At 43.6% G+C, this 25,501-nt stretch overlaps 1 protein-coding gene across 1 annotated transcript in view; it reads right to left on the bottom strand.

The window, feature by feature from the left end:
• Positions 1-23,511, bottom strand: part of KIT (KIT proto-oncogene, receptor tyrosine kinase) — a 55,437-nt gene extending 31,926 nt beyond the window's left edge. The window contains exons 1-3 of the mRNA XM_038136044.1: positions 23,292-23,511; positions 5,056-5,295; positions 1,190-1,468 (exon numbers count right to left, since the gene is read on the bottom strand). Of these exons, the coding sequence (XP_037991972.1) occupies positions 1,190-1,468; positions 5,056-5,295; positions 23,292-23,373 (601 nt within the window). The 5' untranslated portion in view covers positions 23,374-23,511. The remainder of the gene's footprint in view (positions 1-1,189; positions 1,469-5,055; positions 5,296-23,291) is intronic.
• Positions 23,512-25,501: the final 1,990 nt, after the last annotated feature.

Raw genomic sequence — 25,501 nt, 5'->3', positions numbered from 1 at the left:
CAGCACAGTAATTACAATACTAAGAGTGACAATGCTGAATTTCCAAATCATCAGAAAAAAAAGACTTAAACACTTGAGATGGTCCTCATTCCTCAACCTCTTGCCCCACCTCCAAATAGAATGGGCAGGTCACACAGACCCTGCCAGGGAGCAAACACCAGGGTGTGCGTGCCCTCATCACACCACAGGGCAGCCTCCTTCCCCAGCTCAAGGTGATGTGCTGCTGTGGCCTGGCCTCAGCTCCCAAGCCCCGGCACGGCGCAGGCAGCGGGGATGCGCACGCCAGCCTGCTGGCCCGAGCTGTGCTCCCCCTCTTTCGGCAGCAGCCTCAGCTGCAGCAAGAGGTGGCTTCATTCCAAGTGTCCAGAGCTACACAGAGAACAAACTCATTTACTTGCCTCTGAGGAAATGCCAAGCCAGCCTGGCTGGCTGAACTGCTCCCTCCACTTCCCTCCTGGGTATTTCCTCAGCCCAATAATGACACACGGGGTAAGTGGAGGCTCCAAACTGCCCAGACAAAACCTTCAGGGCATCTCCTGCTTCCCAAACCCACTTACGCACCCAACCCTAGGGCACAGGCTGTGGGAAGGTCAAGTGTAGGGTATCACCAACAGGTTTGCCGAGCATAGTGCTGCATGGAGCAGCTCAGCCACAATGCACTCCCCATTATCACCCCGTCATCATCTGTGAACATGGCTGCTGTTGTGACCATCTTCACTCAATATCATGAAGAAAAGACCTTCTCCTTCCACAAGCTCTGCCTGTCCACCACATCCCTCTTCTTCAATGCCATCAATCAGTTCCTGCTACTGTCATTTGTGGGCAACAGACACAGGAGTCAGGCACTGAAATAATTTTGCCAGTGCAAACCAGTACAAACCTCAGGGTGGTTGTTTGCCCTCAGAATTTAACAGCATAATCCACGTTTCTTACAATGATTTTAAAAATGCCTGGAAATCGCCAGGAACAGAAAATAAAGCTCATCATGAAAATAAAGCATCATCATCAAACCTTCTGGGCACAGCCACAAGCTAAGTGTCACAAGATCAATCTGTGCCCAGACACAACTTGCCCAGAAAAAGTTTTCTGAGCTCACCACTTTGCTTTGGACAGCAGTGGGGCTTCACAGCCCTTCTCTACACCTCCTGGGAATCAGGTTCTCTACAAGAAGGCACAAATCCTGTGTTACCTGGTCTCACATTCAAGAAAATGTTCTCTGATATCTTCTCAACTCCATTGTGCTTGGCCAAGCACTGGTAGCAGCCCCTGAACGACCTCTGTACGTTCTTTATAACAATGCCTTTCTGGGGATTGGGAATGAACGTCATATTTTTGGGGAGATGTTTTCCATCACATCTTTTCAGTGTGAAATTTGTAACATTTGGATCTGTCAGTGGACACACTAGCAGGATGTCACTGTCTTCTTTTCCATAGATCAGAGAATCAACAAGGAAGAGCACATTTGGATCTGTGAAGAAACACAAAGATCTGTCAGACAAGCTGGCGTGGGAACTTCTGATTACTCTAACTCTACAATTGGGCACTTGTCAAAGAAAGTTTTACTTTCAGCCAGTAAAACTTAGTATTGCCTAATTCATGTTTACCAAGAGACATAAAATTTTCTCCTAAAAAAGCAGTGTGGCAGGAGACATGCAGTAGCATTCCATACCAGATACACTAAAGAATCATGTGCACTAAAATAATCTTATTGCTTTTTTATTTGGAGATGGAGGGCATTTTTTGCCTTGTTTAGGTCCAAAATATCCCCACAACAGATTTTCACAGACCACTGGAGGCAATTTGCTTTCAGCTAGTGGCAGGGCTGTAAGGTTTCATGCCCACAGGAGGATTTGAAAGAAATTTATGAGCAAATGGAAGTTGAAAAGCACCTAAATTATGGTTTTTACTTCTGTAAAATACATAATCTAAATGAACACACATTGCTACCAGAGGAAGCAGCAAACAACTTCTCTCTTTCTCTCTGCTCCCTGAAAGCAGAGATTATTTTTAGCCTCCTTAGAAGAAAAACTGGGCATACAAACAGCACATCTGACTGAAAAATAATCACGCAATCTTTCACAAGGTAATTTTCCTATAGCATTTAATCTCAGCCAACCACAGCACACAAACATATAGTACTTTAAACACTTCTACAACCAAAGTTGAGTCCCGTGATATGCCATGACCTTGAAATGCTAAGAAGCTGGCAAACACACAAATAAAGGAATGTGTGATGACAAACACTCTGTAAAAGTTTATTTGAGATTCCATCTGCCCTCTCTGCAGAGCAGAACGAATTTGAAAAACAAAAACAGAGAGAAAAGTTTTCTTTTTTGCAAACTTACTTACAACTTCAATGACAGAGCCCAACAAACCATGGCTTACCAAGGAAGACTGGGAGAATTTGTTTAAGATGATGCACAATGTGCATTTGGTTTAAGACAAGAAGTACCAGACTGAAAATGAAGCCTGGGATGTTGATGTAAGCAATTCACTACATCAGGGGTTACTCATCACTGAACAGAGAAGTTACTGGCTGGTTTCTAGTGTAGCATGAGGGTGTAGCTTTAGCTGAATTTGATATTACCACCCAAGTAGCCCCACAAACTACAGGTTTTGAAGCATCAGTCTAGAATTAGAGGATGGAGACTACTAAGAAATGAAAAAAAACCCTAAATCATTTCTGAACAGAACCAAAATGTGACATTTTGGACACAGAGATCTTAAAAGAAATGCTATGACTAGCTGTCACTTCTGAGCAGGAAGAGGATGGATTAAAAGTGCTCATCTAAATGCCCCTGCTAACAGACATAACTGATTGCTTTCTACTCAGTCCCCCTTTCTCCAGTATGGACTGAACCAAGATATCTTCACTAGGCAGAAAGTATGGCTCCCAGCAACTACCAAAAAATGAAAGAAATTTTTGAAAATAGCAGGAACAAAGACCTGTTCCACTAACAGCTGAAATTGCAGGCAAGGCCTTGACTGGAGCAAGCAGAATTGCTGAGGTGCTCCCCTTGCATCTTCAATCCCCATGTGGAAGGGAACAGCAGAGTGAGAAGACATGAAAGGACTTCCTACAGAGTACCCAGACACAAACAAGGCTGCACATGGTCATGCTCTTCCTTTCATGGCCTTCTACCTCATGGATGTCTTGGGTTGCACTTGCCTTCTGGGCATACCCCAGAACACAGTTTCCAACACAAGATATTACAGTGCTTATCAGTGCTTCCATCTGAAAAAAACTGAGATCAAAATCAAGAAGTTTTTCTCTCTTATGAAGGAGTCTGAACTAGGCTTGCTTGGATGAGGAAAAAAACATGCTTTTTAGATATACACAGGTACTTTCTGCCAAAAGAGAAAGGTGAAGCAGGTACACATCCACAGTCTGTCACTGTGTCATTCTTGGTCACAGAAACAGAAGAAATTTGGATTTAGTATGTTCAGAAGAACATAAGATATCAACAGATGCCATCATTTTAGGTGTCACTATGTAGGATAGAGGTTCTTGGTCCTGTTCTCTCTTCACTCCACTCTCCAAGCAGAAAAGTATAATGGGGTGTTTGTGGCAACCCCACAAGCAGCAGAGCAAAGGGCAGCATATTACAGGTGAGGTAAGATGTCATTAAACCATGCCTGATGCAAAATGATGGTCAACCTAACAAACATACTTATTTCACTGCCAGGAACTTGTCAAAGTTAAAATTGCACATTTTGCACACAACTGAGAAAAAAGATAATGGCGTGCTGCATGAGGGCCACACAACTTCATTGATGCTTTGGTAAGCATGCTCAGGAGAGCTGCCTGTGATCCTGAGGTGAAGGAGTCATGAAGGAGTCACTCATGTAACAGAAGGCAAAAAAATCTCTACCATCATAGCTGTCTCAGATAATTATCATAACCTTCAGGAGAAAAATCAGGGTAGGTAAAGTGAAGATTGTTTACCACATGTAGGTAAAATACATGTCAGATTTCCTATAGTCACAGTCTCAGAGAAAAACAGAAAGTCAAGAAAACTTATCCACGGTAGCTGCATGGCTATTTTGAGAACTCAGGAGCAGTTAAAGGAGCACTATTTAAATTGTGCGGCTGCTATGCCAGACATCTTCCCCCACAAAAATAACCTTTGCTGTGCTGGTATCTCCCTGTCTTGGAGAACAACCTTGCAGTAATTCTCAAAGGACTAGCAGGGTTCAGAGGGGGCTCTTTGAGACAACCCCTGATGGTCAAGGAATGTTGTCTTCAAGAATGATGCTGTAGGACTTTTCCATCAACAGGTTAGGAAGACCACCAGAGTTATGTGAAGGAGAAGCAAAATAACTGTTTTCCTGGGAAAGTGCCAGGCATGGTAAACTGTGAGCTCGGCAGCAGCTGATGTAGACATACATCAGCAGAGAAGAAATCTGAAGAAAACACTGCACAAAGAAGAGCAAAAAAGGATTGAGAAATGTGTCAGAGCAGAAGCACTTTTTTCCCTGTCTGAGACATTTCTGATCAGTCACAAGATAGATCAGAAGCTGAAGGCAGAGGAATCATCAATGTTTGCTGGCTTAGGCCTGGGAGCACAGTCTCAAAAGACCAAATCCTTTAGGCTGACTGCCTCAGTAAATTAAAAGCTTGGGACCAAACTTTACATAACTCCATACTGATGGATGGCATAGAATTAAAAAGACATTTCTACATATTTCTTGCTTCTTCACTATATAACTGACTCATACAACAGAATCAGGTCACTTAGGAAAGGGTCACTTTCCACATCTGGAAAGGGAGCTTGGATAAACTTTACCACAAAATTAATGGGGATGTAAAGAAGAACTCATCCAGAACTTTGTGCAGCTGACAAAGGCCATTGCAAGCAAAGCAGAGAATGAGGTTTCTTCCTATTGGACAGGGAGGAAGATTTATTCTACCAGATTGTGTTCTCCTGCTGTACTTCAAATTCAGTCCTTCCTCCAACATTTATTGTCCTATTATTTTGGGAGTGGAGATGGAAGGGGGGCAGGGGGGGAAGGGGAGGGGTGGGAAGCAAAAATAATGCCTTCATTGATATTTACCTTTAACAAAAACATAGTAAGAGGAGACAATACTCCCTTTGCTTCTGCATGTGTATCTGCCTATGTCTCTGACTGTTGCATTTTTGGTGTACCACTCTTTGTTGTTGGAACTCTTCCCTTTTGCCGATGGGTCCGAGTTCTGGAAATTCCAAGTCACAGGTCCCTCCTCATTGCACGTCAGCCTTAATTCCTCCCCTTTATTCACAACCCGTAAAGACTCTACATGGGACAGTGCACCACCTGGGAAAAAAAAAAAGCACAAAATAGAAGGTCTGTCAATACAACACTCTCATTTTTTTTCTCCAGCTAAATTATTATTTATAGCTGTATACGTGCAACTAATATTTTGGGATTTATTTCTTAAAAATACTAAGCTGCAACGGGACTGTGCAATTCTACAGACACCTTTTGGCTTGTAAGACCTTTGGCACACAGAGAAAATAACCAGTGCAGGTGGAAACTGGCCTCTAAAAATCCTTTGGAAACAAAAGTTTCAGATACACCACTTTCTACAATGTTTGGCTTTTGAATGGGAACAGACCCAAGCTATTTAAAAATTAAATTCAAGAACATATGAGTCTGATCCTACATGGCAGCATTTTTAATCATTCTTTGTCATTTACTCAGTATGTTGCCAAGAACTAAAGTTTCCTTGCTCAACAGTTATCTTTTTATAACTGCTCTCTCACATATTCAGATGCTCTACTCATACTCTTGAATTAGAAGTGTCCAGTTTAATGAAGGCATCAGAACATGCTTTCCATACTTGCTTGTTTCTTTACCTGAAGTGCCAATTCAACCTTTCTTACAAAAAAAAAACATGCAAAACATTCTTCAAGTTTCCATCCCAATGCTACCAAATTAGTTTCACTGAGGCACCAATCTCCCAGTCACCAAAGCTGCTCTAATTGACAATTTAGCTTCTTTTTCTCTGAGCACGCCCTAACCCAATGTTTTAAATGTTCTCACAAAATAAACCTCTATAAAATTAGCAGCCCCAGTTCACAGCTCCCAACCACTTCCCAACTGTCTACACAGAGAAAGGAGCACATTTGGCTTCCTTGGCTCTACTGTTAGGGCAAGCCAATCAGGGGGTTGCTGAGTTAGCATACCCATGATTTGAAAGTCTTAGTGAGCCTACAAAAATGGAGTTCATAGTCAAAAATCCAGAGAAATTCTCACTGTTTTGGACCTACTTGAATATCAGAAGAACATAGGCAAGTATTGAGGTGATCTTGCAGTAACAAACCCTTCCCCTTTCAGAGTAGCTCTTCAGTGCTACAAGTAATCCTTAGCTTACAATAACTGTGCTGTTTGCTCATGCCACACAGTTGTACAAGACTGTACAACATCCGTGTGTCGTAGCAGAGTCATGCCAGTGAAAATGCTACTTGCATGCAAAAACACACTCTGCAGCTCCATTCAGAGGCTGAATTTCCCTACCCACACAGATAACAACAGACGTTCAGGAAAAACAATCGGATAATTACTTGGGATGAGGTTATACACTCCAGACTTAATTCACTCATCTCACAGCTTTAGTCGTTCTTAAGGTATATACTGGATTAAGACCAGGTCAGGTAACTGCTCCTCTTCCTGACAAGTCTGCCACAGAGTAGGAAGCAAAGCATGGCCAGACCACCTGCAGAGACTAATTACTTTGTTTGTTTGTAGTCTAAAAGGAGCCCTCCTTGGAATTAGAATTTATCAGTGTTAAACTCAACTGACACTCATTCCTCCAGTGTCACCAACCAATTTTCCACAGGAGGTCTACTAATCCTGCATATATGCTTCCATGACTGAACACATAAACAACCATCCTAGAAATAAAAATTGCCAGAAAAAGGCAGAAAAAAACAGCTTTTCATTTCAGATCTGCTACCTCGAAGTGCAGGTGTGTGTCTGAGCTGTGGTACAGTAGCTCAAACAAGAAGAGTGAAACTCCAAGATCTCAGAAGAACAAGTCCCACTCAGCAGTAGAATGGTAAACAGGAAAGCTGGAAAAATCCTTTGCCCTGGGCAAAGAGGTGTCTGACAGCAGGGTTGAGGCAAGAAGACCTCTGATTTTCACACCCCTCAGTTCAGAACCAGGAACTTCCAGCATGTGAGAAGACAGAGGGCAAAGACCTCTGAGAAGGGCTCCTGAACAGCCATCCAGGTCATTCATGGGGGCCTCTTTGGAAGACTGCTCTGCGCGCTCCCCACAGACCACAGGCAGTTCAAGTGACAAATGACATGAGCTGCACAAAACAGCAGAAGTGTGGTGTGGTATAGCTATTCTGGCACTAGCTTAACCAGTCAGGGAGCACTGAGAAAGCAGAAGATACGGACAACTTTCACTGTCATCACTCCATGCCTGCAGCCGGAAAGGTCTCAGCTTGGGCCCTGCCAGGGAGGCGCTGGACTGGGATGGCCCCCACTGCCCGGTATCTTGAGGAGCACAATCCTGGGCAGCTCACACAGACCCTGCCAGGGAGCAAACACCAGTGTGTGTGTGTGCCCTCATCACACCACAGGGCAGCCTCCTTCCCCAGCTCAAGGTGATGTGCTGCTGTGGCCTGGCCTCAGCTCCCAAGCCCCGGCACGGCGCAGGCAGCGGGGATGCGCACACCAGCCTGCTGGCCCGAGCTGTGCTCCCCCTCTTTCGGCAGCAGCCTCAGCTGCAGCAAGAGGTGGCTTCATTCCAAGTGTCCAGAGCTACACGGAGAACAAACTCATTTACTTGCCTCTGAGGAAATGCCAAGCCAGCCTGGCTGGCTGAACTGCTCCCTCCACTTCCCTCCTGGGTATTTCCTCAGCCCAATAATGACACACGGGGTAAGTGGAGGCTCCAAACTGCCCAGACAAAACCTTCAGGGCTTCTCCAGGAACCCACTTACGCACCCAACCCTAGGGCACAGGCTGTGGGAAGGTCAAGTGTAGGGTATCACCAACAGGTTTGCTGAGGGAAAAAGGCCCCATTAGAGGCCACAGTGTAAAGATTAATGTCATAATTGACCTGTGACCTGAGGATGGATTTGTCAAACAATACATATCATCACTGTGTTGTGTGTAAATGCTGACAGGTTCTGCAGTAAAAAACCCTTACCCTTATGAAGGCCAGCTCAATAGTCCTACAAATACTCACGTCCATGTCCCTCTGATGCACAGCACAGCTTTGCACCGCTGGACTGGACGTGTAACAGCCATGCCTGAGCCAGGGGGAACATTTTTCAAAACCCAGCTCCACTTGCATGCAAAAACACACTCTGCAGCTCCATTCAGAGGCTGAATTTCCCTACCCACACAGATAACAACAGACGTTCAGGAAAAACAATCGGATAATTACTTGGGATGAGGTTATACACTCCAGACTTAATTCACTCATCTCACAGCTTTAGTTGTTCTTATGGCATATACTGGATTAAGACCAGGTCAGGTAACTGCTCCTCTTCCTGACAAATCCACCACAAAGTAGGAAGCAAAGGATGACCAGACCACCTGCAGAGACTAATTACTTTTTGTTCTGGGTTTTGGAAGAAGCCCTCATTCTCTCCCCATCTCCCTCCAATGGAGATTCACCAGTGCTAAAACCAATAGACAAGTCCACCAATGCCTGTTTTTGCAGCACCACCAGAAATTTTCCATGAATTCTACTAATCCCCTATATAAACTCACATGACTGACCAGATAAAAAAGTATCCCACAAAAAATAATTGCCAGAAAGATTAGAAAAACATCATTTCATATTCTTATGGAATGTTTCTTATCTGCTCTTTCCCCTAGTCCTGATCCTATCCATTCTGGTTATGAGTTCAAGTCTTTGCAACACTTACTAGCAGGACTATCTAGCAAGTTAGTAGTAAGTTTTTAAAGGTAGTCAACAACACTGCAGAGCCTGACCTGTCCAGAGGCACAGGAAATACATTATGTAGCAGAGCTGGGGAAAAAAAAAAAAAAAAAAAAAAAAAAAGAGGAAACTAGCACAATGCAGTGAAGTATCACTTATATTTCGAGATTATTTTGCTATGGTTCCTTTTGTGCAGTCTATGAATTCTCAGCAAAACAACTTACAAAATCAATAATGCCTTGAGCAAAGGATTCCCAGAGTGTAAAGGGTTTTTTTCTCTTGCCTTCTGAAAATAATGTCTTGTCAAAAAAACTATGACAGTGTAGGGACAACCGGTTGTAAAAACAATGACTATTAAATTTGCTTTGTATTATGCACCAAAATATCGTCTGTCTTTAAAAAGAGAATTAAAATGGTGTTTAGAAAGATGAGAATGACTTTTTATCTTTTTTTTTGGAGGAATAATTAAGTGACAGAAATCTGAGAGTTTAACTAACAACTTGTAATCCGATGCACTAATCCCCACAGCATGTGTCCATCTGCTCTCTGCTCATCTTTTCTCAGACCCATGTCTGAGGCTGCTCCATTTGTAAAGCACCCAAGTGATGAGGCTCTTTCCAGGCTTGCTGTTGCTCTTGGGGACTCCAGTAACATCAACCATGTAATCACAGCCATGACACCAAGACCCATAATTCAGGAATCAGTTGTGTTGGCAGTATATATGCTAGAGGTAGTAGGGATCTCCAAGTGCCAAACCCCATGGGATACAGTGTCTGCTGTCTCCTCCCAGAGCTCTGTGTTCATGATCCCATGAGGGATCATGGTTTTACCAGTCACTAGCAGGACTGTAAACTTTCTGAGCAACGGGATGCAGGAACCCACTGCTATGAAGTTTTCCAGGTGTGGGTATGCATTCTTACTTTGTTACCTACCCCAAATCTGGGCATGCCCCCACCCTCTCTCCACCTCTTCATACCTTTGAGAAGGAGGTGGAGTACTAGTTCAATATTCAGCTAAGTGTCCCCATCTCAGTGAGGTCCACCTGACCGCAGCAACAACTCAGAACAACAACAGAGGAAACCCGTCTTCTGCCCACATGGGTCCTGTGGTCTCATGTGGTGCAGATGATCCCACTGTTGACCACAGATTGTGGATCCCATCATGACACATTCAACATTCCCCACATGCTGCATAGCCAGGGTACCACACTGGGATTCTGGATGACCCTCTAGAGTTGTCCTCAAGGACAACTAGAGGGTGTTGTTACTATATGCTAACAAAAATACACTAATAATGGCAAATAAATCACAAATTTAAAAAAAAAAACTAAAATAAACTAATAAGCTCAGAGTTGGACAGCCCAAGTTCCATTCTGGATGTATTAAATTTGAGTCCTACAGCTGAAGAGCTTCACTTCCACAACCCTAACTTCTCTTTGCAATATAAAAAACTTGAGTTAAAAACTACAATGCTGGGAACAATCACTTGAGAACAAGGCTGTGTAACTGAAAAAAAGAATATATAAATACATTAAAATGAAGGGAAAGGGAAGAAAGAGGAGGAGTACAGCAGTTGTGAATTCTGCATGCAGAAGGAACATCTGGAAAACCAAGCTGGAGGAATTAGAAAATCAAACAGCTGTAGATAATACTGATAGGAAATGCGGGTCAAATTGCAGGGATATGATTAAGGACAGCAGAATGTTCCTGTAACAATTAAGGGATGTGCAAAAAACAAAAGCTCTGGCTAAGGAGTGAACCATCCTGGGAAAAAAAATACAGTTTATGCTGGAGCTTTTCAGCCTCAGCACAACACTGCTGTAGCATGGAAGAGCATATCAGGTGCAAGTCCACATCAAGCTCACAAGCAACTGGAAACCATCTCCAGCTGCCAAGCAAACAAAGGATGTGGGACTGCCATGGAGTAAGACGAAGAGTCAAACACTGTGGATTTTATTCCCAGCTCTGCCACAGATTTCCTGCACAACCTTAGGCCAACAGGTTAGTCTCTCTGTGGCCACTTCCTCTTTCAACTCTTATCTAAACATTAAAAGGAACAAGAAGTTTGTGGCAGCTCTATAGGACAACAGATTGCTCCCAAAGAAAAATAAAACAGAAAACCCTTTGCCTTATCCCACGCCCTTCCACTTCCAAGTTGCCCGGGCAGAGGCACAGTCCCAACCTGCTCACATCCAGTACCAGCATCTCTGCCAAGCCCACAGGACTGGCAGCACCCTGCCAACAGGTTCATTGCCGCCTAGCAAGGGCAAATCCCTCACTCTGCCTCCTCAAGGGCTGGGACACATTGAAGCTCTTCTGAGCTTCTGCCTTTTCCTCTTGCAGTTGTCCATAACCTTCACAGTCATCATCATTTAAGTTGTACAAACACTGCACAACGAAAACAGTGACCTGGCCATGACCTGATCCTGACCATGATTTCTACAGCAGTTAACGTTTTTCTATCATAAATGCACAGAGGAGCTAAACTTCAAGAGACAAAATGTCCACAACTTATGTCTAAGATTATGAGGATTGGATACAATTGGAGAGGCTATTTTTTTTCAGTGCCTATACATTCTGGGCACTGGCTTCATTTCAAAGGCTATCACACAGACCTCACTCACCGTGGTTTTTCATCTACAACAACATAAGAGAGCAGAAACAAGAGATATGCTTTATCAGTTAAAGTAGTGGCACTGCTGTAGATGCAATGGTCCAGGGATATCAGCAACACATGGCTTGCAGGGAAGTAATATCCTCTTTCAGCATACCCAGCACTGCTGGAAAAAATGAACGTGTTTTCAGACACACAAGTCCCCTGTAGGTCTGAAAGAAGAGCAGAAGCAAAACCATCTCTTTTACACAAGAGCAGCGGTCCTAGCCAGAAGCCTGCTCAATCCTCTCCAGAGTATTTACACACAGGTCTAATTGAGGAATATCACCTTTCCAACTCTGTCTCTTATTTGTTAAAGCCACTATGACAGTTGACATATGCTATGATGGACATGAATGTAAGATCCTTTCAATTACATTTTCTTAGTCTTGCCATTTCATGCCCCAAGGAAAAATATAAAGTGTCAAACTTTCATGTTAATTGGACTGAAAGAACTTGAATTTACTCTGATGTACAAAATCTCCCAGATTTTTCAAAGGAGAGATAGTATCATATGCTTACTTGTTTTGTTCCATTTCACTAAACAGACACTCTCCCTTATGCTAGATGAAAAGTTTAGCAATGGCAAATGTCAGTTTTAAATTATTTGATCTGAAAGCTACATCAGATACTGTTTCAGCCAGGCTGTGGGGAATAAAGGTGGCTAGCAAAAGAAACCATCCATACCAACACCCACACTAGTGTCTTCCTCAAAGACATAGACTAAAAAATACGCAACACGTGATTGATTGTCCCTGTAAGTGTTACGGACTCTCAGCATATCTGAACACAAATCCTTGCTGACTGTCTCTTCTGCCCCAACTTTTTTTCAGAGACTGAAAAATTATCTGTCACTGGACACATACTTAAGTCTAGGCTGATTAGGCTTCCCTGCAGAACTAAGCAGTTTGTTTCTAACCCATCTCCCAGGGTCGGTGCTATCTGCTGACCAACAGACTCTTCAATGCCATGTTTTCCAAGCAGAAACAAAGAGCTCACGAGCTCATTCTCACGCTGAAGTTTTGGATTCTTGGAAGCTATATATTACTAAGCAGTAGACCAGTGTAGAGGATTAATGAGGGCTTTGACTTTTACCCAGCTGCATGAGGGCAACCCCTGTCTTCCCAGCCAGCCCTGTTTGCCCCCTCACCCCCAAAGGGAAGGGGGCAGAGGAAGGGCACTGTGGAGAGCAGGAGGCGGGAGCTCACCAGCACAGCACTCAAAGGCACAGCCAAGCTGACTCCATCTGCAAACAGCATCAAGGAGAAATGAAGATCTCCCACACAAAGAGCAAGTGTGGAACCAGCCAGCTGACTCCCACCCATGGCAAACCCAAGAGAGGAAGTGGCAGGAGGTTAGAACAAAGGTTGTCTTTATCATCTGTGGAGGCATGAGCATGAGGAACTACAGAGGCTGTGGCTGCTAGGCACCCCCTGTGCAGTGAGGCCTTTAAGCTCCATAGTCTGGGCTTGCGCCTACAGGGACCTGCCCCACAACACACCTCATGCCCTTCACAGGGCATGGGCACTTCACAGAACATGTAAGAGGCACTTGGTGCTCAGCACTTGCAGAGAAAAGATCTTAGGAGACTGAGGGCACACCCAGCTACACCTGGAGAGAGGTTATGCATCCCCCAGAACAAGATGTGGTGAATCAGGAAGAGCCAGTATCAGAGACAGGTAGCAAGAAGCCAAATCCAGTCAGCTCTATAGACCCTGTACATCGCAGTCTCTGGGAGAAACATTCACAGAATCTTTAGGCAGGATAACCATGAGCACCTGGGACAATCCCTGGCTTGTGGGTGGAAGCCAGCAGGTCCTCCTGCAGGGGGTCTTGTCACACCAATTAGTGATGCAGCTAACAGCACTTTGCTTCAGTACTTCAGAAGCAGGCTTAGCAGAGCAGATTCCTCACATGACCTCCACAACCATGTGAGAGCTGCCCTATGCATGCAAGCGCAACACTCGCTCAAGGCCAGGGGCTGGGGGAAGCAAGTGCACCTTCCAGAGACAGAGACACACCTTCCTCTTCCCTGCTGGCTTTACTTCCCTTGCTGGGGTGAGGAAAATCCAGCCATGCAAACAGGCTATTGTTCCTGCCTGCTGAGCAGCTTGCCCTTTCTGACAGGCATCCCTCACTCTGCAAATAGAGCCATTTGTCAAAGGCTGACATGTAGCTGAATATAATTCTAGTTTAGCACACATACTAAATGGCTACAGCAGGATCAAACACCATGTTTCTTTCCAAGGCTGAGTATGGTACCTTCCCAAATCCTCCTTTTTGAGAAGCCATGGATTTGGGGCTTTTTCTGTTGTTTTGGGGTTTGTTTTCTGAAGGAGTACCACGTGCACTACAGCAGCCCAGTCACTTATCTCGAAGCACTGTGTGTGACAACCTACTCTAGGTAATTCATTCATTTCATTATATTACATTGATGCACTGTGGTCCCTTATACCTGAACTTCCCACCATGGAGGAATCTACAGGCAATGTATTAATGAATAAAACCAAACCCAATGCATGACTGACCTGCCAGGTTTGGTTTTTTTTAACAGGACTGGTCTGTGCTTACAACAGCTACCTGATAATTCTCATTCAAAGAGAAACACAGAGTACAGCTAAATATGTATGTATGTACACACACAAGTAGATTTGCAAAAAAAAGAGCAACTGTATGCCACAGTGCTTGTCAGCATTGAGATTTATACATTTAGACTGATTCTTACTCCTACTGAATTACTGAGTTCTTTCCTCTAATTTCCAAAATTACTTATTAACCAGCTGTCCCCACGGTTAGTTTTGTCAGCTGTTAGACACATAAATAAACAAATTATGAAGTAAGTATGGAGAATGATTAGAAGGAATGAAAAGCACACTAATGCACAGTTTATTCATATTCAGCTGTCATGCGCCCCATCTATTCCTTTAATGGCTCTTTCTTCTCACTTCTCTTTGCTGACATTTACATTAAAAGGTGCAGTGTCTTTCAACTTCCATTTTGAACGAATGTTCCTTGTAATGAGCAACATAGGCTTGAAAGCATGTTTTCTGAAATGCAGTGAAAAGGTAATTTTAATGAAGAGAAACGAGGAAACTGGAGAACAGTAAATCGCTTTGCAATCTGAATTAATGCCTATTTGGAAAAGGCTCAACTGAGGAAGGAGATGTAAGACTTTTGGCAATGCGAATTCTAATTATTTCAAGTCTTGGCAGTAATTTTATCAAATAGTAGCAATTTCATTAAAAGGTGCACTGGTAATCATCTACATAAGGCCTCCAGAGGGGAAAATATACCAATAATTGCATAATTATGTTATCACTGCTCTTATGATGGACCACATTAAATACCACAAAGAGGAACACTGCTTTTTACTTTCTCTAGATATTTAGTTCAGTACATTTTCCTAGAAGATTACAGCAATAAACAAGACTTTCAGATTAACATGTTCACCAAATTTTGCAGAAAAGACACAGCTATCTTTTATGTCCATAATACTTTGTATTCTCTTTTCCTTCACTGAAAGAACTGACAGATTAATGAGAAAAATTCTGGGTATAGTAATAAGACAGAGTATTTATACAGTTGTGTTACCAAAATACAAGCCATTGCATCATGTCATACAGACACATGGCACAAGATCCAGGATTTAAGAGGCAGGTTTTAGGATATTTCCACATTTGTCCATATAAATTAAGTATATCTATTCAGAGATTTTTGATAAGCCTGCAAGAACTTAGATTTCTCTTGTCTAAATAACACTTAAACTTTTCTATTAAGATGTTGGTAAAAAAATTATTGTAAAAGCATTGTTTTACAGACAATACCAAATCTAATAAGTCATTTTTAGTGAGGTACCCAGTATATTAGATATGTATCTTTGCATATGCCTTCTCAAACTATGACTGGGACAGTTTCTGGGGGAGTCATGAGCGCATTTCTCAGAACACCCTCAGGTGAAAAATTTCACCTCAAACAATCACACCAACATCCAGCAACATCTGTCACTGATATTGTCTTAGATAGAAGCACCTTGAATATAGAGACTTGGATATATTTCTGACAACTCAGCTTCATTTCCTCAGTCTTCCAGCAATGAGATAAATAACTCTCCCATATCACAGAAGTCCAACTTGTAGTTTCTGCTTTTAAATTGTACTTTACTTTCTAGTTTACTTATAAGCCTTATCAGAAATTGCATACATTACATATATACAGGTAACTGCTTACTGAATAGTCCTTCTTCCTGCTCCAGGAAAGATACACACAGGACTACTTAATGTGAGTGCAGCCTGAGTGCCTGCTTCAACAGGGAATCCCATTCCAGCATCTCTTCTGAATATAACTGGCTTACAGGAGGAGACCAGAAACACAAGGCTCACTTCTCATCCTTCCATTTGACCTCTTTTATTGTGCTGCATACCTCAAATCCTAGGTATGATAACATAAATACTACTGCAAAGTCAGCAATTTTATGTATAATACCTGGAAGTCAGACATGCTATGGAATAGGAAACTTTAACAGCTTGTGTTAAAATGAACGCCACTGGGAGGAAGCTTTTATTTTGTGGAAGGTAACATAATTTCTTTTCGAAGTATAAAAGTTATGCTCACCCAGGCATAGAAAGCACTTCCTTGATACAGACAATAGCAAACAAGCATCAAAAGTGAAGAAGAGAATCAGCCACTGAGCAGCAAAAAATGAATGCTTCAGGATCAGGTCCTAGCACAGAATTGTATATAAGGCATACAAACATGACCATTTCAGGTAAAAATACCCTATTAAATGGCATATTTAATTTAATTTTACATGAAAAAGTAAACCCACAGCATTTTTACAATGTACATTTTCCTTTTAAAATGTAAAAATACTCAACAGTGATTTTGAAAATACAACAACGTAAATTTAAACTTACAGCTCCTCTAATCATTAAAAAAATAAAAGCAAAAATTTATTCAAGCTCTAAATTTGCTGCCAACATTTTAAAGATAATATAACTACTGGATTCATCAAAGTCAGCCCCTGAGCACCTTCAGGCAGGTTGTGCTGCAGCAATAAACCAGCCTTTGACATGTGGAGTTTCCTAGCAGGTGCAGAGAAAATATTTTCTTTATTTCAGTTCATTCAGTACAACTCAATTAAGCAACTAGTCCATTCAAAGAGGAGCTACTGATCTGGAGCTGAAAAAAACCATGAATGTTTCTTTCCATTGCTATTCTAAGAATAAGGAGAGAATGACATGGACTAGTTCTAAAATTTTTGTAGCACAGTGATTAGAAGCCACCAGTTTTGACTACAGACAGGCCTTTCAGGCATTAATTCTTTTTTTCAAAACATTTCTCAATGAGTTTTTTCTTCTGAATTGGCTGGCTTCTATGTGGTGCTATTTTTTATCTAACGGAAGAACATTTCCGAAGTCTTCTTTCCGTCATTGTAATCGATGCAAATCATCAGCAAAAATCAATTATCTAATACAAGAAATGTCAACATTTTCTATTTTCATACTAAAACATACACATGAAGAATCAGGATCAGTGTATATGTAACAAGCTACATAATTGCTTAAATACAGGCACAGTGATTAATCAAAGTAAGTATAACATTAACTGCAAAGGCTATATTTAATTAAAACTCTATCTCAATGGTAATAAAGGAGGTTAAACCTTTCTTTGCAAAATGATTAAGTACAAATGCAAAACAGTTAAAATGAGGCTTACTGTTGGCTGATTTAAATCATGATTAAAATCAGATTTACAATGCTTTGAATCAAATTGAGGCACATAGTACAGGGGGAGGTGACCATTTTATTGAACCTGGAAACACTGCATTTCTCATCTGCAGTCAGATGTCAGTTTTACAGATCATATCTGAAAAAAAAATGCAAACAAGCCTGAGAGGGCTGAGAAGAGCAGGAGAAGAAGGAGTTACAAAAGACACTCCAAAAGAAAATGTCTGAAAATGTTTATCATAGAAAAGAGAAGCTGAAGGGTTTACATCATTGATGTGTAAAATATTATTATAAAAAGGATGGTGATGAGTAGTTCATATATCCAAAAGACCAGGAGAATAAAAGGATGGAATAAGGCAACCAGCAAGGGAGATTAGGTATCAGAAGCTTTTGACCTTTAATACCTTTTTACTAGAAAAAAAACAGGTGTTAAGAGTCTGCTGCAGAAATCTGCCTTAGAGCAGGTTGGAACAAAAGTCTGTGTGCGGAGATCTGCTCCATCTGTCTACAAGGAAGACCTGGGGACAGAGCAGATCTCTGCAAGTCTCTTCCAGCCTTACTCATAGAGTTCTGTGGGAGCTTCCTAAGACTTGCTGTGTCTCTTAAAAACCCAGCTGCAGGAAGAAGATGAATGCATGAGAAAGTCAGATTTCATGCAGCAAAGAATGACATTTCCAGTCCTGAGGCCTGCAGACAAAACCTTCAACATGTGACATCCAGTGCAGCCATTAACTCCTGAACAAAAAACAGATTAAGTGAGAGAGCCAAGAGCAAGTTTTAAATCTCATGACACCTGTCAGCAGGGATCTGGTTAGTTCTGAATGGCCTAGGCATGCGAACACCCAAAACATTTCTATTACACAGCTCACTGGGATTTTCCACCCCTTCAAAGCATGCAGGCTCTCAATGACAGGTTATAATCAACCAAGCTTGATTTCTTTCTCCTGTGTGGCTTTTGCACAATGCCTTTCTGTAAAACAAATTCACTCCAGCCTTCTATTCTCCAGACTGAACAGCCCCAGCTCTCTCAGCCTGTCCTCACGGGAGACTTGCTCCAGCCCTCTGGTCCCTCATGAGGAGCATGGTAACCCAGCATGAGCAGAGGACAACTGCTTAGGACTGATAGGAAAAGACAGGAGATGTAGGACTAACCTGGCATTTGCTACGCTTCCAAAGAACCTGTAAGAGGTGCATCTCTCTGATTATCACATTTGCCTGCCACAGTGTTCATCTCTTCTTAACTTTAATCAGCCCATGCATCCTCTTTTATCACTTAGATTTACAACTGCCAGTGCCTAGTTGACCGGAGAGTTCTTCTCCATATCAGATATTTGATTGTGTTACGTGATTACAGATTCAACTGCCAAGATGACATTTAAAATTATAGACATTGAATGCAGTCAGCTCCCCCAGTGACAAAAAACCCTGTAGCTCCTAATGTTACCCAGTGATGCTTCATTTTAGTTCAATTTCCAGAAATGATCCCTATGGAGCAGCCCAGAATTTGCATAGCATGGTAGCAACATTAGACATTTTTCTGTTATTTACATGTCTCTTTGCTGGTAAAGTCAAGAGCCTGACATGCTGAAAAAAAAATCTTTTGCAACGTGAAAAATATCATTAAAAATCCATTAAATCTGAAAACCGGTGTTTTCAGAATAAATCAATATAATCCCCAAGAGGAAATCCACTGAGAAAATAACATTTACTGAGCTTTCTAATTGGTATCCCCTAGAAAATAGGAGTCACATTCTCCCCTCAAACACAGATGTTTACACTCTCCTTATGCTTTTATCACTAACGGCAGCAATCTTGGCCAGTGGACAAACAATACACTTCAGTTGTCATTAGGTTTGGCAGCCAGCCAAGGAGACTGCTCACATGCGTAAAATTACGTTCATTTATGACTGTTTGCAGGATTCATTGTCAAACAGGGTCCTACTGGAAAAAAAAACCTTCTAGTTTCCTAAAAGTTACTGGAAAAGACAAGCACAATACTATAGAATACAGTAATATAGAAGAATACTACTAATTTTAAAATTCCTTTTATGCCAAGTTCTCATAATTTCTGTGTGCATTCTCTTCAGATTGTTTTAAATAAATGACCAAAAAATGTAACACACTGTCCTTAGGCACCACAGCATCAGCTCTTCTCTCCTGCCTAAAGTTACAATGAACACCTTAAGCTCTGCTACAGCTGAGAAGCCCCAACAAGGGAAGCTGAGTTTCCAAGGGACAGAAACATCTGCAACTTGTTTCTTGGGCATGGGAACGGTCAGAAAGACATTCCAAAATTTTAGAAAGGTAAAGTTATGTACTTAAAGTGAGAGGGTACTTACAGCAAATGCAATGCATTAGGATATTAGACCTCATTTCCTCTAGCCATTCTCTGAACAGCTGAAAGAGACTTAAGGAAATGAGTCAAAATCCTGGAAGATGTTTGTACTAGATGAAAAAGAAAACAACATCTGTAAAATCATGTGTCACATCCATAGAGCACGACAATGTGTAACACTTGATCTCTGCAATGGCATTCATCTTCGTGGACAGAGGAAAAAAAAAAGCTGAAAAGTGGCTTAACCTTGAGCAATTACTGCCTCTCTTCTACAAGACTGATAAGAGATTAGATCAGTCATTGTGTACTGTAGATAAACATATATGTTGTTGAAACTCTTTGATGCTGCATGGTTCTTGTTCTATCCAGAATGTGTTGTTCCTTACCTTCAGATTCCATCAGGCTGTTTACTGTTCAAACTAGAAAGCAGCTTTCCTTCAAACTACAAATGCCTAGTATTTGGTTTGCCTAGTTTGGCAGCTCCAGATAGTCCTTAAAAATCTTTCTAATAGCTTGCAATAACAACAAATTATAGTTCAGACAGAAATCCAACTACTATAGAGATACCATTAGTCTCTCAGAACAGACCAGAGAGCAAAAAGGACAAGCTTCTCTAGGAAAACCTCCTACTGAGTGGAATATGACTCAAATGTTTCTCCCAAGACCTGCCCTGGCTCATGATTACATGTGCTAAAGACATATCCCTTCCAATTCCACCTGTATCCTGGTGCAGCATGTCCCTTCTGGAGGTGACTCAGGATCCTTTGCTTAATTCAGGCACCTGCAAAGAAGCATTACTGTTTGGACAATCACTGGGAGAGCTGGAGCGAGATGGAAAACCCACAGAGAGCCAATACAACCCAACAGTACTACAGCTGCAGTCATCTGTTGACAAGAGGCTCTCTCTGGCAAAATAAACACATGGAAATGCCTTCAGTCTCTATGAATGGTATTTAAACAGGATGTAAATGGGAGCCTCACTTCTTGCCAAATTTGTCACATTCTTTATTATAAAGCCTGAACGAAAATCACTCACACACTCACAGGGAAAAGGTTCCCAGTGGCAGTGCAAGGAAAAAGAGTTGAATATTGAGCAATCTTTGACATTTCCATTCTGCTCCTGGCAGTGGCCTTAGGCTACATTTCTTCACAGGAGACTCAGCACTGCCACAGGGAAGGGAAGAAAAGGAGAAGGAGAGAGCAGAGATGGAAACGGGAGCAGGGAAGGCAGGATACTCGGATGGCTTGAGGGAGGTCAAGGCAGTGACTGAATGACAGCAATCAGAATCCTCATCAAATTCAATCTTCCTCCTTCAAGCTTCCTCCCTCATGGCTGACAGGTAGCAGGGAGCATCATGAAAACATTCTTCCCTCTGGGCACAGGGAGAGTCTCCTATTACTCTGCAGCTGATTGTGGGGGAAAAAAAAGGTTGCATTGATGGATAGATGCTGAAGGGAACCATGTCCAGTCTTCCATGACCACAGGATGGAAACGCAAGGGACTCTAGCGGAGTACTGGATAGTGGGGGACAAAGCAAGCCTTGAGGGAGGACAGGAGAAGGAGAGAAAAGATCGTTCTAGAATATTGCATCAAAATGAGGATGAGGCAAGTCCCAAATGGAAGGAAGTATGGAAGCATGTTAGTTTGCAAGAAAAACAAAAAGTAGGAAGGGACTATGGACAGAAAAGATGAATGGTTTACCCTTTGAGAAGCTACACCCGAGTTGTTTTCTACATCTTCCTTCCCAGCTTGCAACCAAAGGAAGACGCTCTTGACCAACAGCCAAAGAAAGATACTTATTATAAACCTGTATACTGATAAACAGGATAGATATCAACAGGGAGATCATCCCAGCCAAGCATCTACACTGAGGCAAAACCAAAAGTAGCACAGAGTCAAACTAGCTCTGGAGTAATCCAGAACAGCACACCAGCTCTGCCCTGCCTGTCACTTCTGACGTTCCTATGCTGCTGCCAGGACTCAAACCATCACACTGATACCTTGCCCAGCACCACAAAACCAGCCCAGAATACTCCTACATCTGTGTGATACACAGATGATGCACATACATACCCAAGGACAGCTGTCTTTTGCAGTAGCAAGTTATTTCTTACAACATGGTGTGCTTTTGTTCACACAAGTTTTTGTTTGATGTGTCCCTGAAGTCTCCCACAAGTAAGTGTATAAACCCAGAACGAGAAGAACAATCATGAGAAAGATTCTCATAGGTTCTCCTTGGTTCTCCAGTACTCTGGAAATTGCACCTCTGTCTTCCAGGACATGCTGTCAGTGTGACCTGTTTCCCAAGCTTTCCTTAAGGACAGTCTAACTAACGAAGAGTAACCTTAAAGCGCAGGCAAGAAATTAATGAAGTAAAGAAAGGTGGCAGGTATTAATGGTTTCAACATTTTTAAAATTTCTTTCTAAGAATAACTCATTGATAGGAGACTTCTCCACTCCTGCGGCCACAGCATTTTGCAGCCTTATGAGGGTACTTCTAAATAGGAAAGCCCAAACTGCCAGAAACCACACTCAACTCAGATTACCAATAAACAAAAGGCAGTAAACACAAAAAGTTACCTAAACAAAACCATTAAGCATCCTAAAGTGTTTTACAACAACAAAGAAGTGTAAATTGTCACTACTATTGGTTTCTGGCGTTTCAGCGGTATTCGCTCCCCTGGGCAGAGGCTGGCGGAACCCTCCCCGTCAGTGTCACACAGGGTGCTCTGCAAGGCTCCTCTCTGGTGGTGGCAGCACACGTTAAACACCTATCGCTGTGCATCGCTCCCCTGGATCCTAAGCTCGTTCTCAGAGAAGCAGCGAAAGAACCTTTCACCTTATCTCCTTTCAGACTTCAGTGCCCAGGGCCAAATTCCTTCCCAGGTCTAGCAGCGACCTCCTTCCAGCACCTTCCCTGGACACAGCCAAACACCTCCTAAGCCCACAAACCACGAAAGAAGATGCACGGTGGCTCTGAAAGCCGTGTGCGAAGCTGCCCAGCTCTGCAGCCAGATACAGTGTTGAAACCGTTAGACCTGTGCTCCAGGGCTGAGAGGTCGAGCAAATAAACTCCCTTTCTAGAAACGAGTGGAGGGGAACCTACAACACATCAAAGTTTTAGCAGCAGCTGACCCCCAAAGGCCTGAAAGGCTCCTCTCGCCCTCCTCTTCACCGCGAAGGTCCGTCAGTGCCGCAAGAGACAAGCCCTGCCGCCCTGTCCCGCGGCGAGCCCTGCACCCGGGGCACCGGCGGACGCAGAGGCACCGAGCCCACCTGCCCCCCGGGAGGCTGCACCCCGCTGCACCGCGCTGGACACCTGACGCCGGCCGCTCGTTCCTGCCCATTGTTCAACGAGCACTTAACCGCGGGGACATTTTGTACTGATCCCCGGATAGTTTATTGTCAAAACAGTCCGGCCCGGGAGGTGGAGGGGGGTGGAGGGGTTCCCTGCCGGCCCCTCTCCCAGCCCCGCAGAGCCGCGCACGGCAAACAAAGGACTTTATTTCCCCCGCCGGGGCGTCCCGCAAGGGCAGCGCGGGGCGATGCCGGGCACACCGCGGGCTGCCGCCCGACCCCCGGCGCGGCGCTGCCCCGTGGAAGGGGCCGCCAGCGCCGAAGTTTTCCCTGCCGCCGCCCGTGCCGACCCCGGCCCCGCGGGGCTCCGCGCCCGCCCGCGCCCGCGGCTCCCACCTGCGGGGAAGAGGCTCAGCAGCAGCAGCAGCAGCAGCAGCACGGTGTGCGCCGGCTCCCGGGCGAGGATCGCGCCCTCCATCCCGGCGCGGCTGCCGCTCGCAGCGCCCGGCGCGGAGATGCCCGAGCCCCCGCGGGAGGGAGCGGAGTAGAGCCGGCCCCGCCCCGCGCCCGCGCCGCGCCCCCGCCCCGCCGCCGCGGGGATGGGCGCAGGTGAGCAGCTCCCCCGCCCCCGGGAAGGGCAGCGCTCCGGGGTGCCTCCTTTGGGCTCACCGTGAAGCCCCTAAAACAGCGTGGTTTAAGAAAAAAGGACAGAGCCCAGTGGCTGAATGTGCGCGCAGTGCTGTCGTGGGGGAGAGCTCGCCCCGCTCACGGGCAGCATTCTGCCATGCCGAGCACCCGAGCACCAATCGGGGCCTCGGGGCTGCGTGAGTCCAAGTGCAACGTGGACCGGAGAAAGGTGGGGGGAGCGGCCGGGCTGGGCACGGGAGCTGGGAACGGAGAGAGCATCCCTTAAAGGGCAGGTACAAAGCCATTTGCCTAGCTTTGAAATCCTCACTGATCGCTCCTGGAGGTGTTACAGCAGATTCTGGAGGCACCAAAGGTATCGCCTCCGCCCTGGCTCGCACTGCTGAGATCGACTCAGCCCGCTGTGGGCCACCACCTATTAAGGGCCAGAGCACCTCGAGTGAGACTTAAAAGTGTGTGCTGTGGCACAAAGCAAAGACTTGAAAGAAGTGGCTGGTTTGGTATGGAAAAGAGAAAACTGACAGGGAGCTTAAACGTGGAAAGGGTCCTTAAGAAAAGGATTGTGAGCGATTGTTTTTCATGTTCCTCAAGGGCAAGATAAAAAGTTGTCCATTTAGTTCTCAGGAAAAAAAAAATCATTTAAATGTAAAGAAGGCAATTGCAAAGAGCAAGGAGGATTTAGACTACAAATGCATTGCGAGAAGGGGTTGTGGAATTCTACAGAGGGAGTTTTTTAAGCACCGATGAGATCTGGGAGCACTCACTTCTGTAGCTGCAGAACTGGAGTGGACCTGCTCTGCAGGCAGAAATAACACAAACTACACAAACGTCTAGCTTTAACACTGCTTTGGCGGTCAGTGTCACACACTGCTGAGGTGGAAGAATGGTACACAAGTGACCCAGGCAAAGGAGTCATGCATGCATTCACCAGCCTTGCTCTGCCCAAGGTATCCACAGGCAGCACCTGAACAGGCAGGTGGGCGAAGGACACACAGACTGTCAGGAAACCCGTGACAACACTTCTGGATGTACAGAAGGATGTAGAGGACATATGGCAAAACTTTCACCCCTGGAAAAGCATAAATGTAGACTTCTTGAAATGTGTCAGTACAGATCAGAAAAATTATTGAAGGTAAAATATTCCTTTTTTTTTTCCATCTTCTTTTCTTTTTCACTCCTGTCAGATTTTTTCCCAAGGTTAATAGCGCTGTCCCACATGGTCCAGCATGAGATGAAAGTCTTGTCTTACATGTTTAAAATGGCTCTCGCCGTTTCTTTACTCTCTTTCATCTCTGACAGCCAGTCTCTTTTGATAGGTGAATCCTTCCTCTGCTGCAAAATGGAATACTTTTTTGTTAGCACACCAACAATTTCAAAATCAAATAACATTTTAAAATAATATTTCTTACTAGGTGCTAGGTTCATCAAATTAATCTTAGGGAGGAAAAATTTACTGAAATACTTAATTTATTAGTGTCCCACTCATTTTTCAGGTGTCTCTGGATTTTGTTTCTGTAGGAGAAAAAAAATGAGCTGGAATTTTTTAATGTAAACACTTGGAGCGTTTAATTTCTTAAAGATGCAAAGACAGGGCACTGTATACTGTAAGAGGTTTTCACTAAAGCATTATCAAGGAACATGTGATGTTGTTATTGTGGCAGGTTTTTCCCTGTTCTTCTTGATTAGTGCTCCTTCAGTTAGTGGCCTGCCTTTAGGTCCTGCACATCCCTGATCACATGAATCCGAACTCCGCGTGGCTCTGCATCATATGCCTCATTTTCACAAACATTAGCTCAATGTTAGATCTCAAAATCAAAGTGGCAACAGTATTCTCCACGTGCTTTGACTGACTAAAAATAGCAACAGTAAGTGGGAAACAAAGGTGAATTGCTTTTAACCTTGCCCCTTCATTTATTTTTAATAATTATAATGATAAATGTAGTTGCCCTTTCCAGTGTATT

This window comes from Motacilla alba, chromosome 4 (genome assembly GCF_015832195.1).
Source record: "Motacilla alba alba isolate MOTALB_02 chromosome 4, Motacilla_alba_V1.0_pri, whole genome shotgun sequence".
Classification (NCBI taxonomy): Eukaryota; Metazoa; Chordata; class Aves; order Passeriformes; family Motacillidae; genus Motacilla; species Motacilla alba.
Note: the sequence above shows the minus strand (reverse complement) of the source record. Positions and strands in the feature narration are given on the sequence as shown.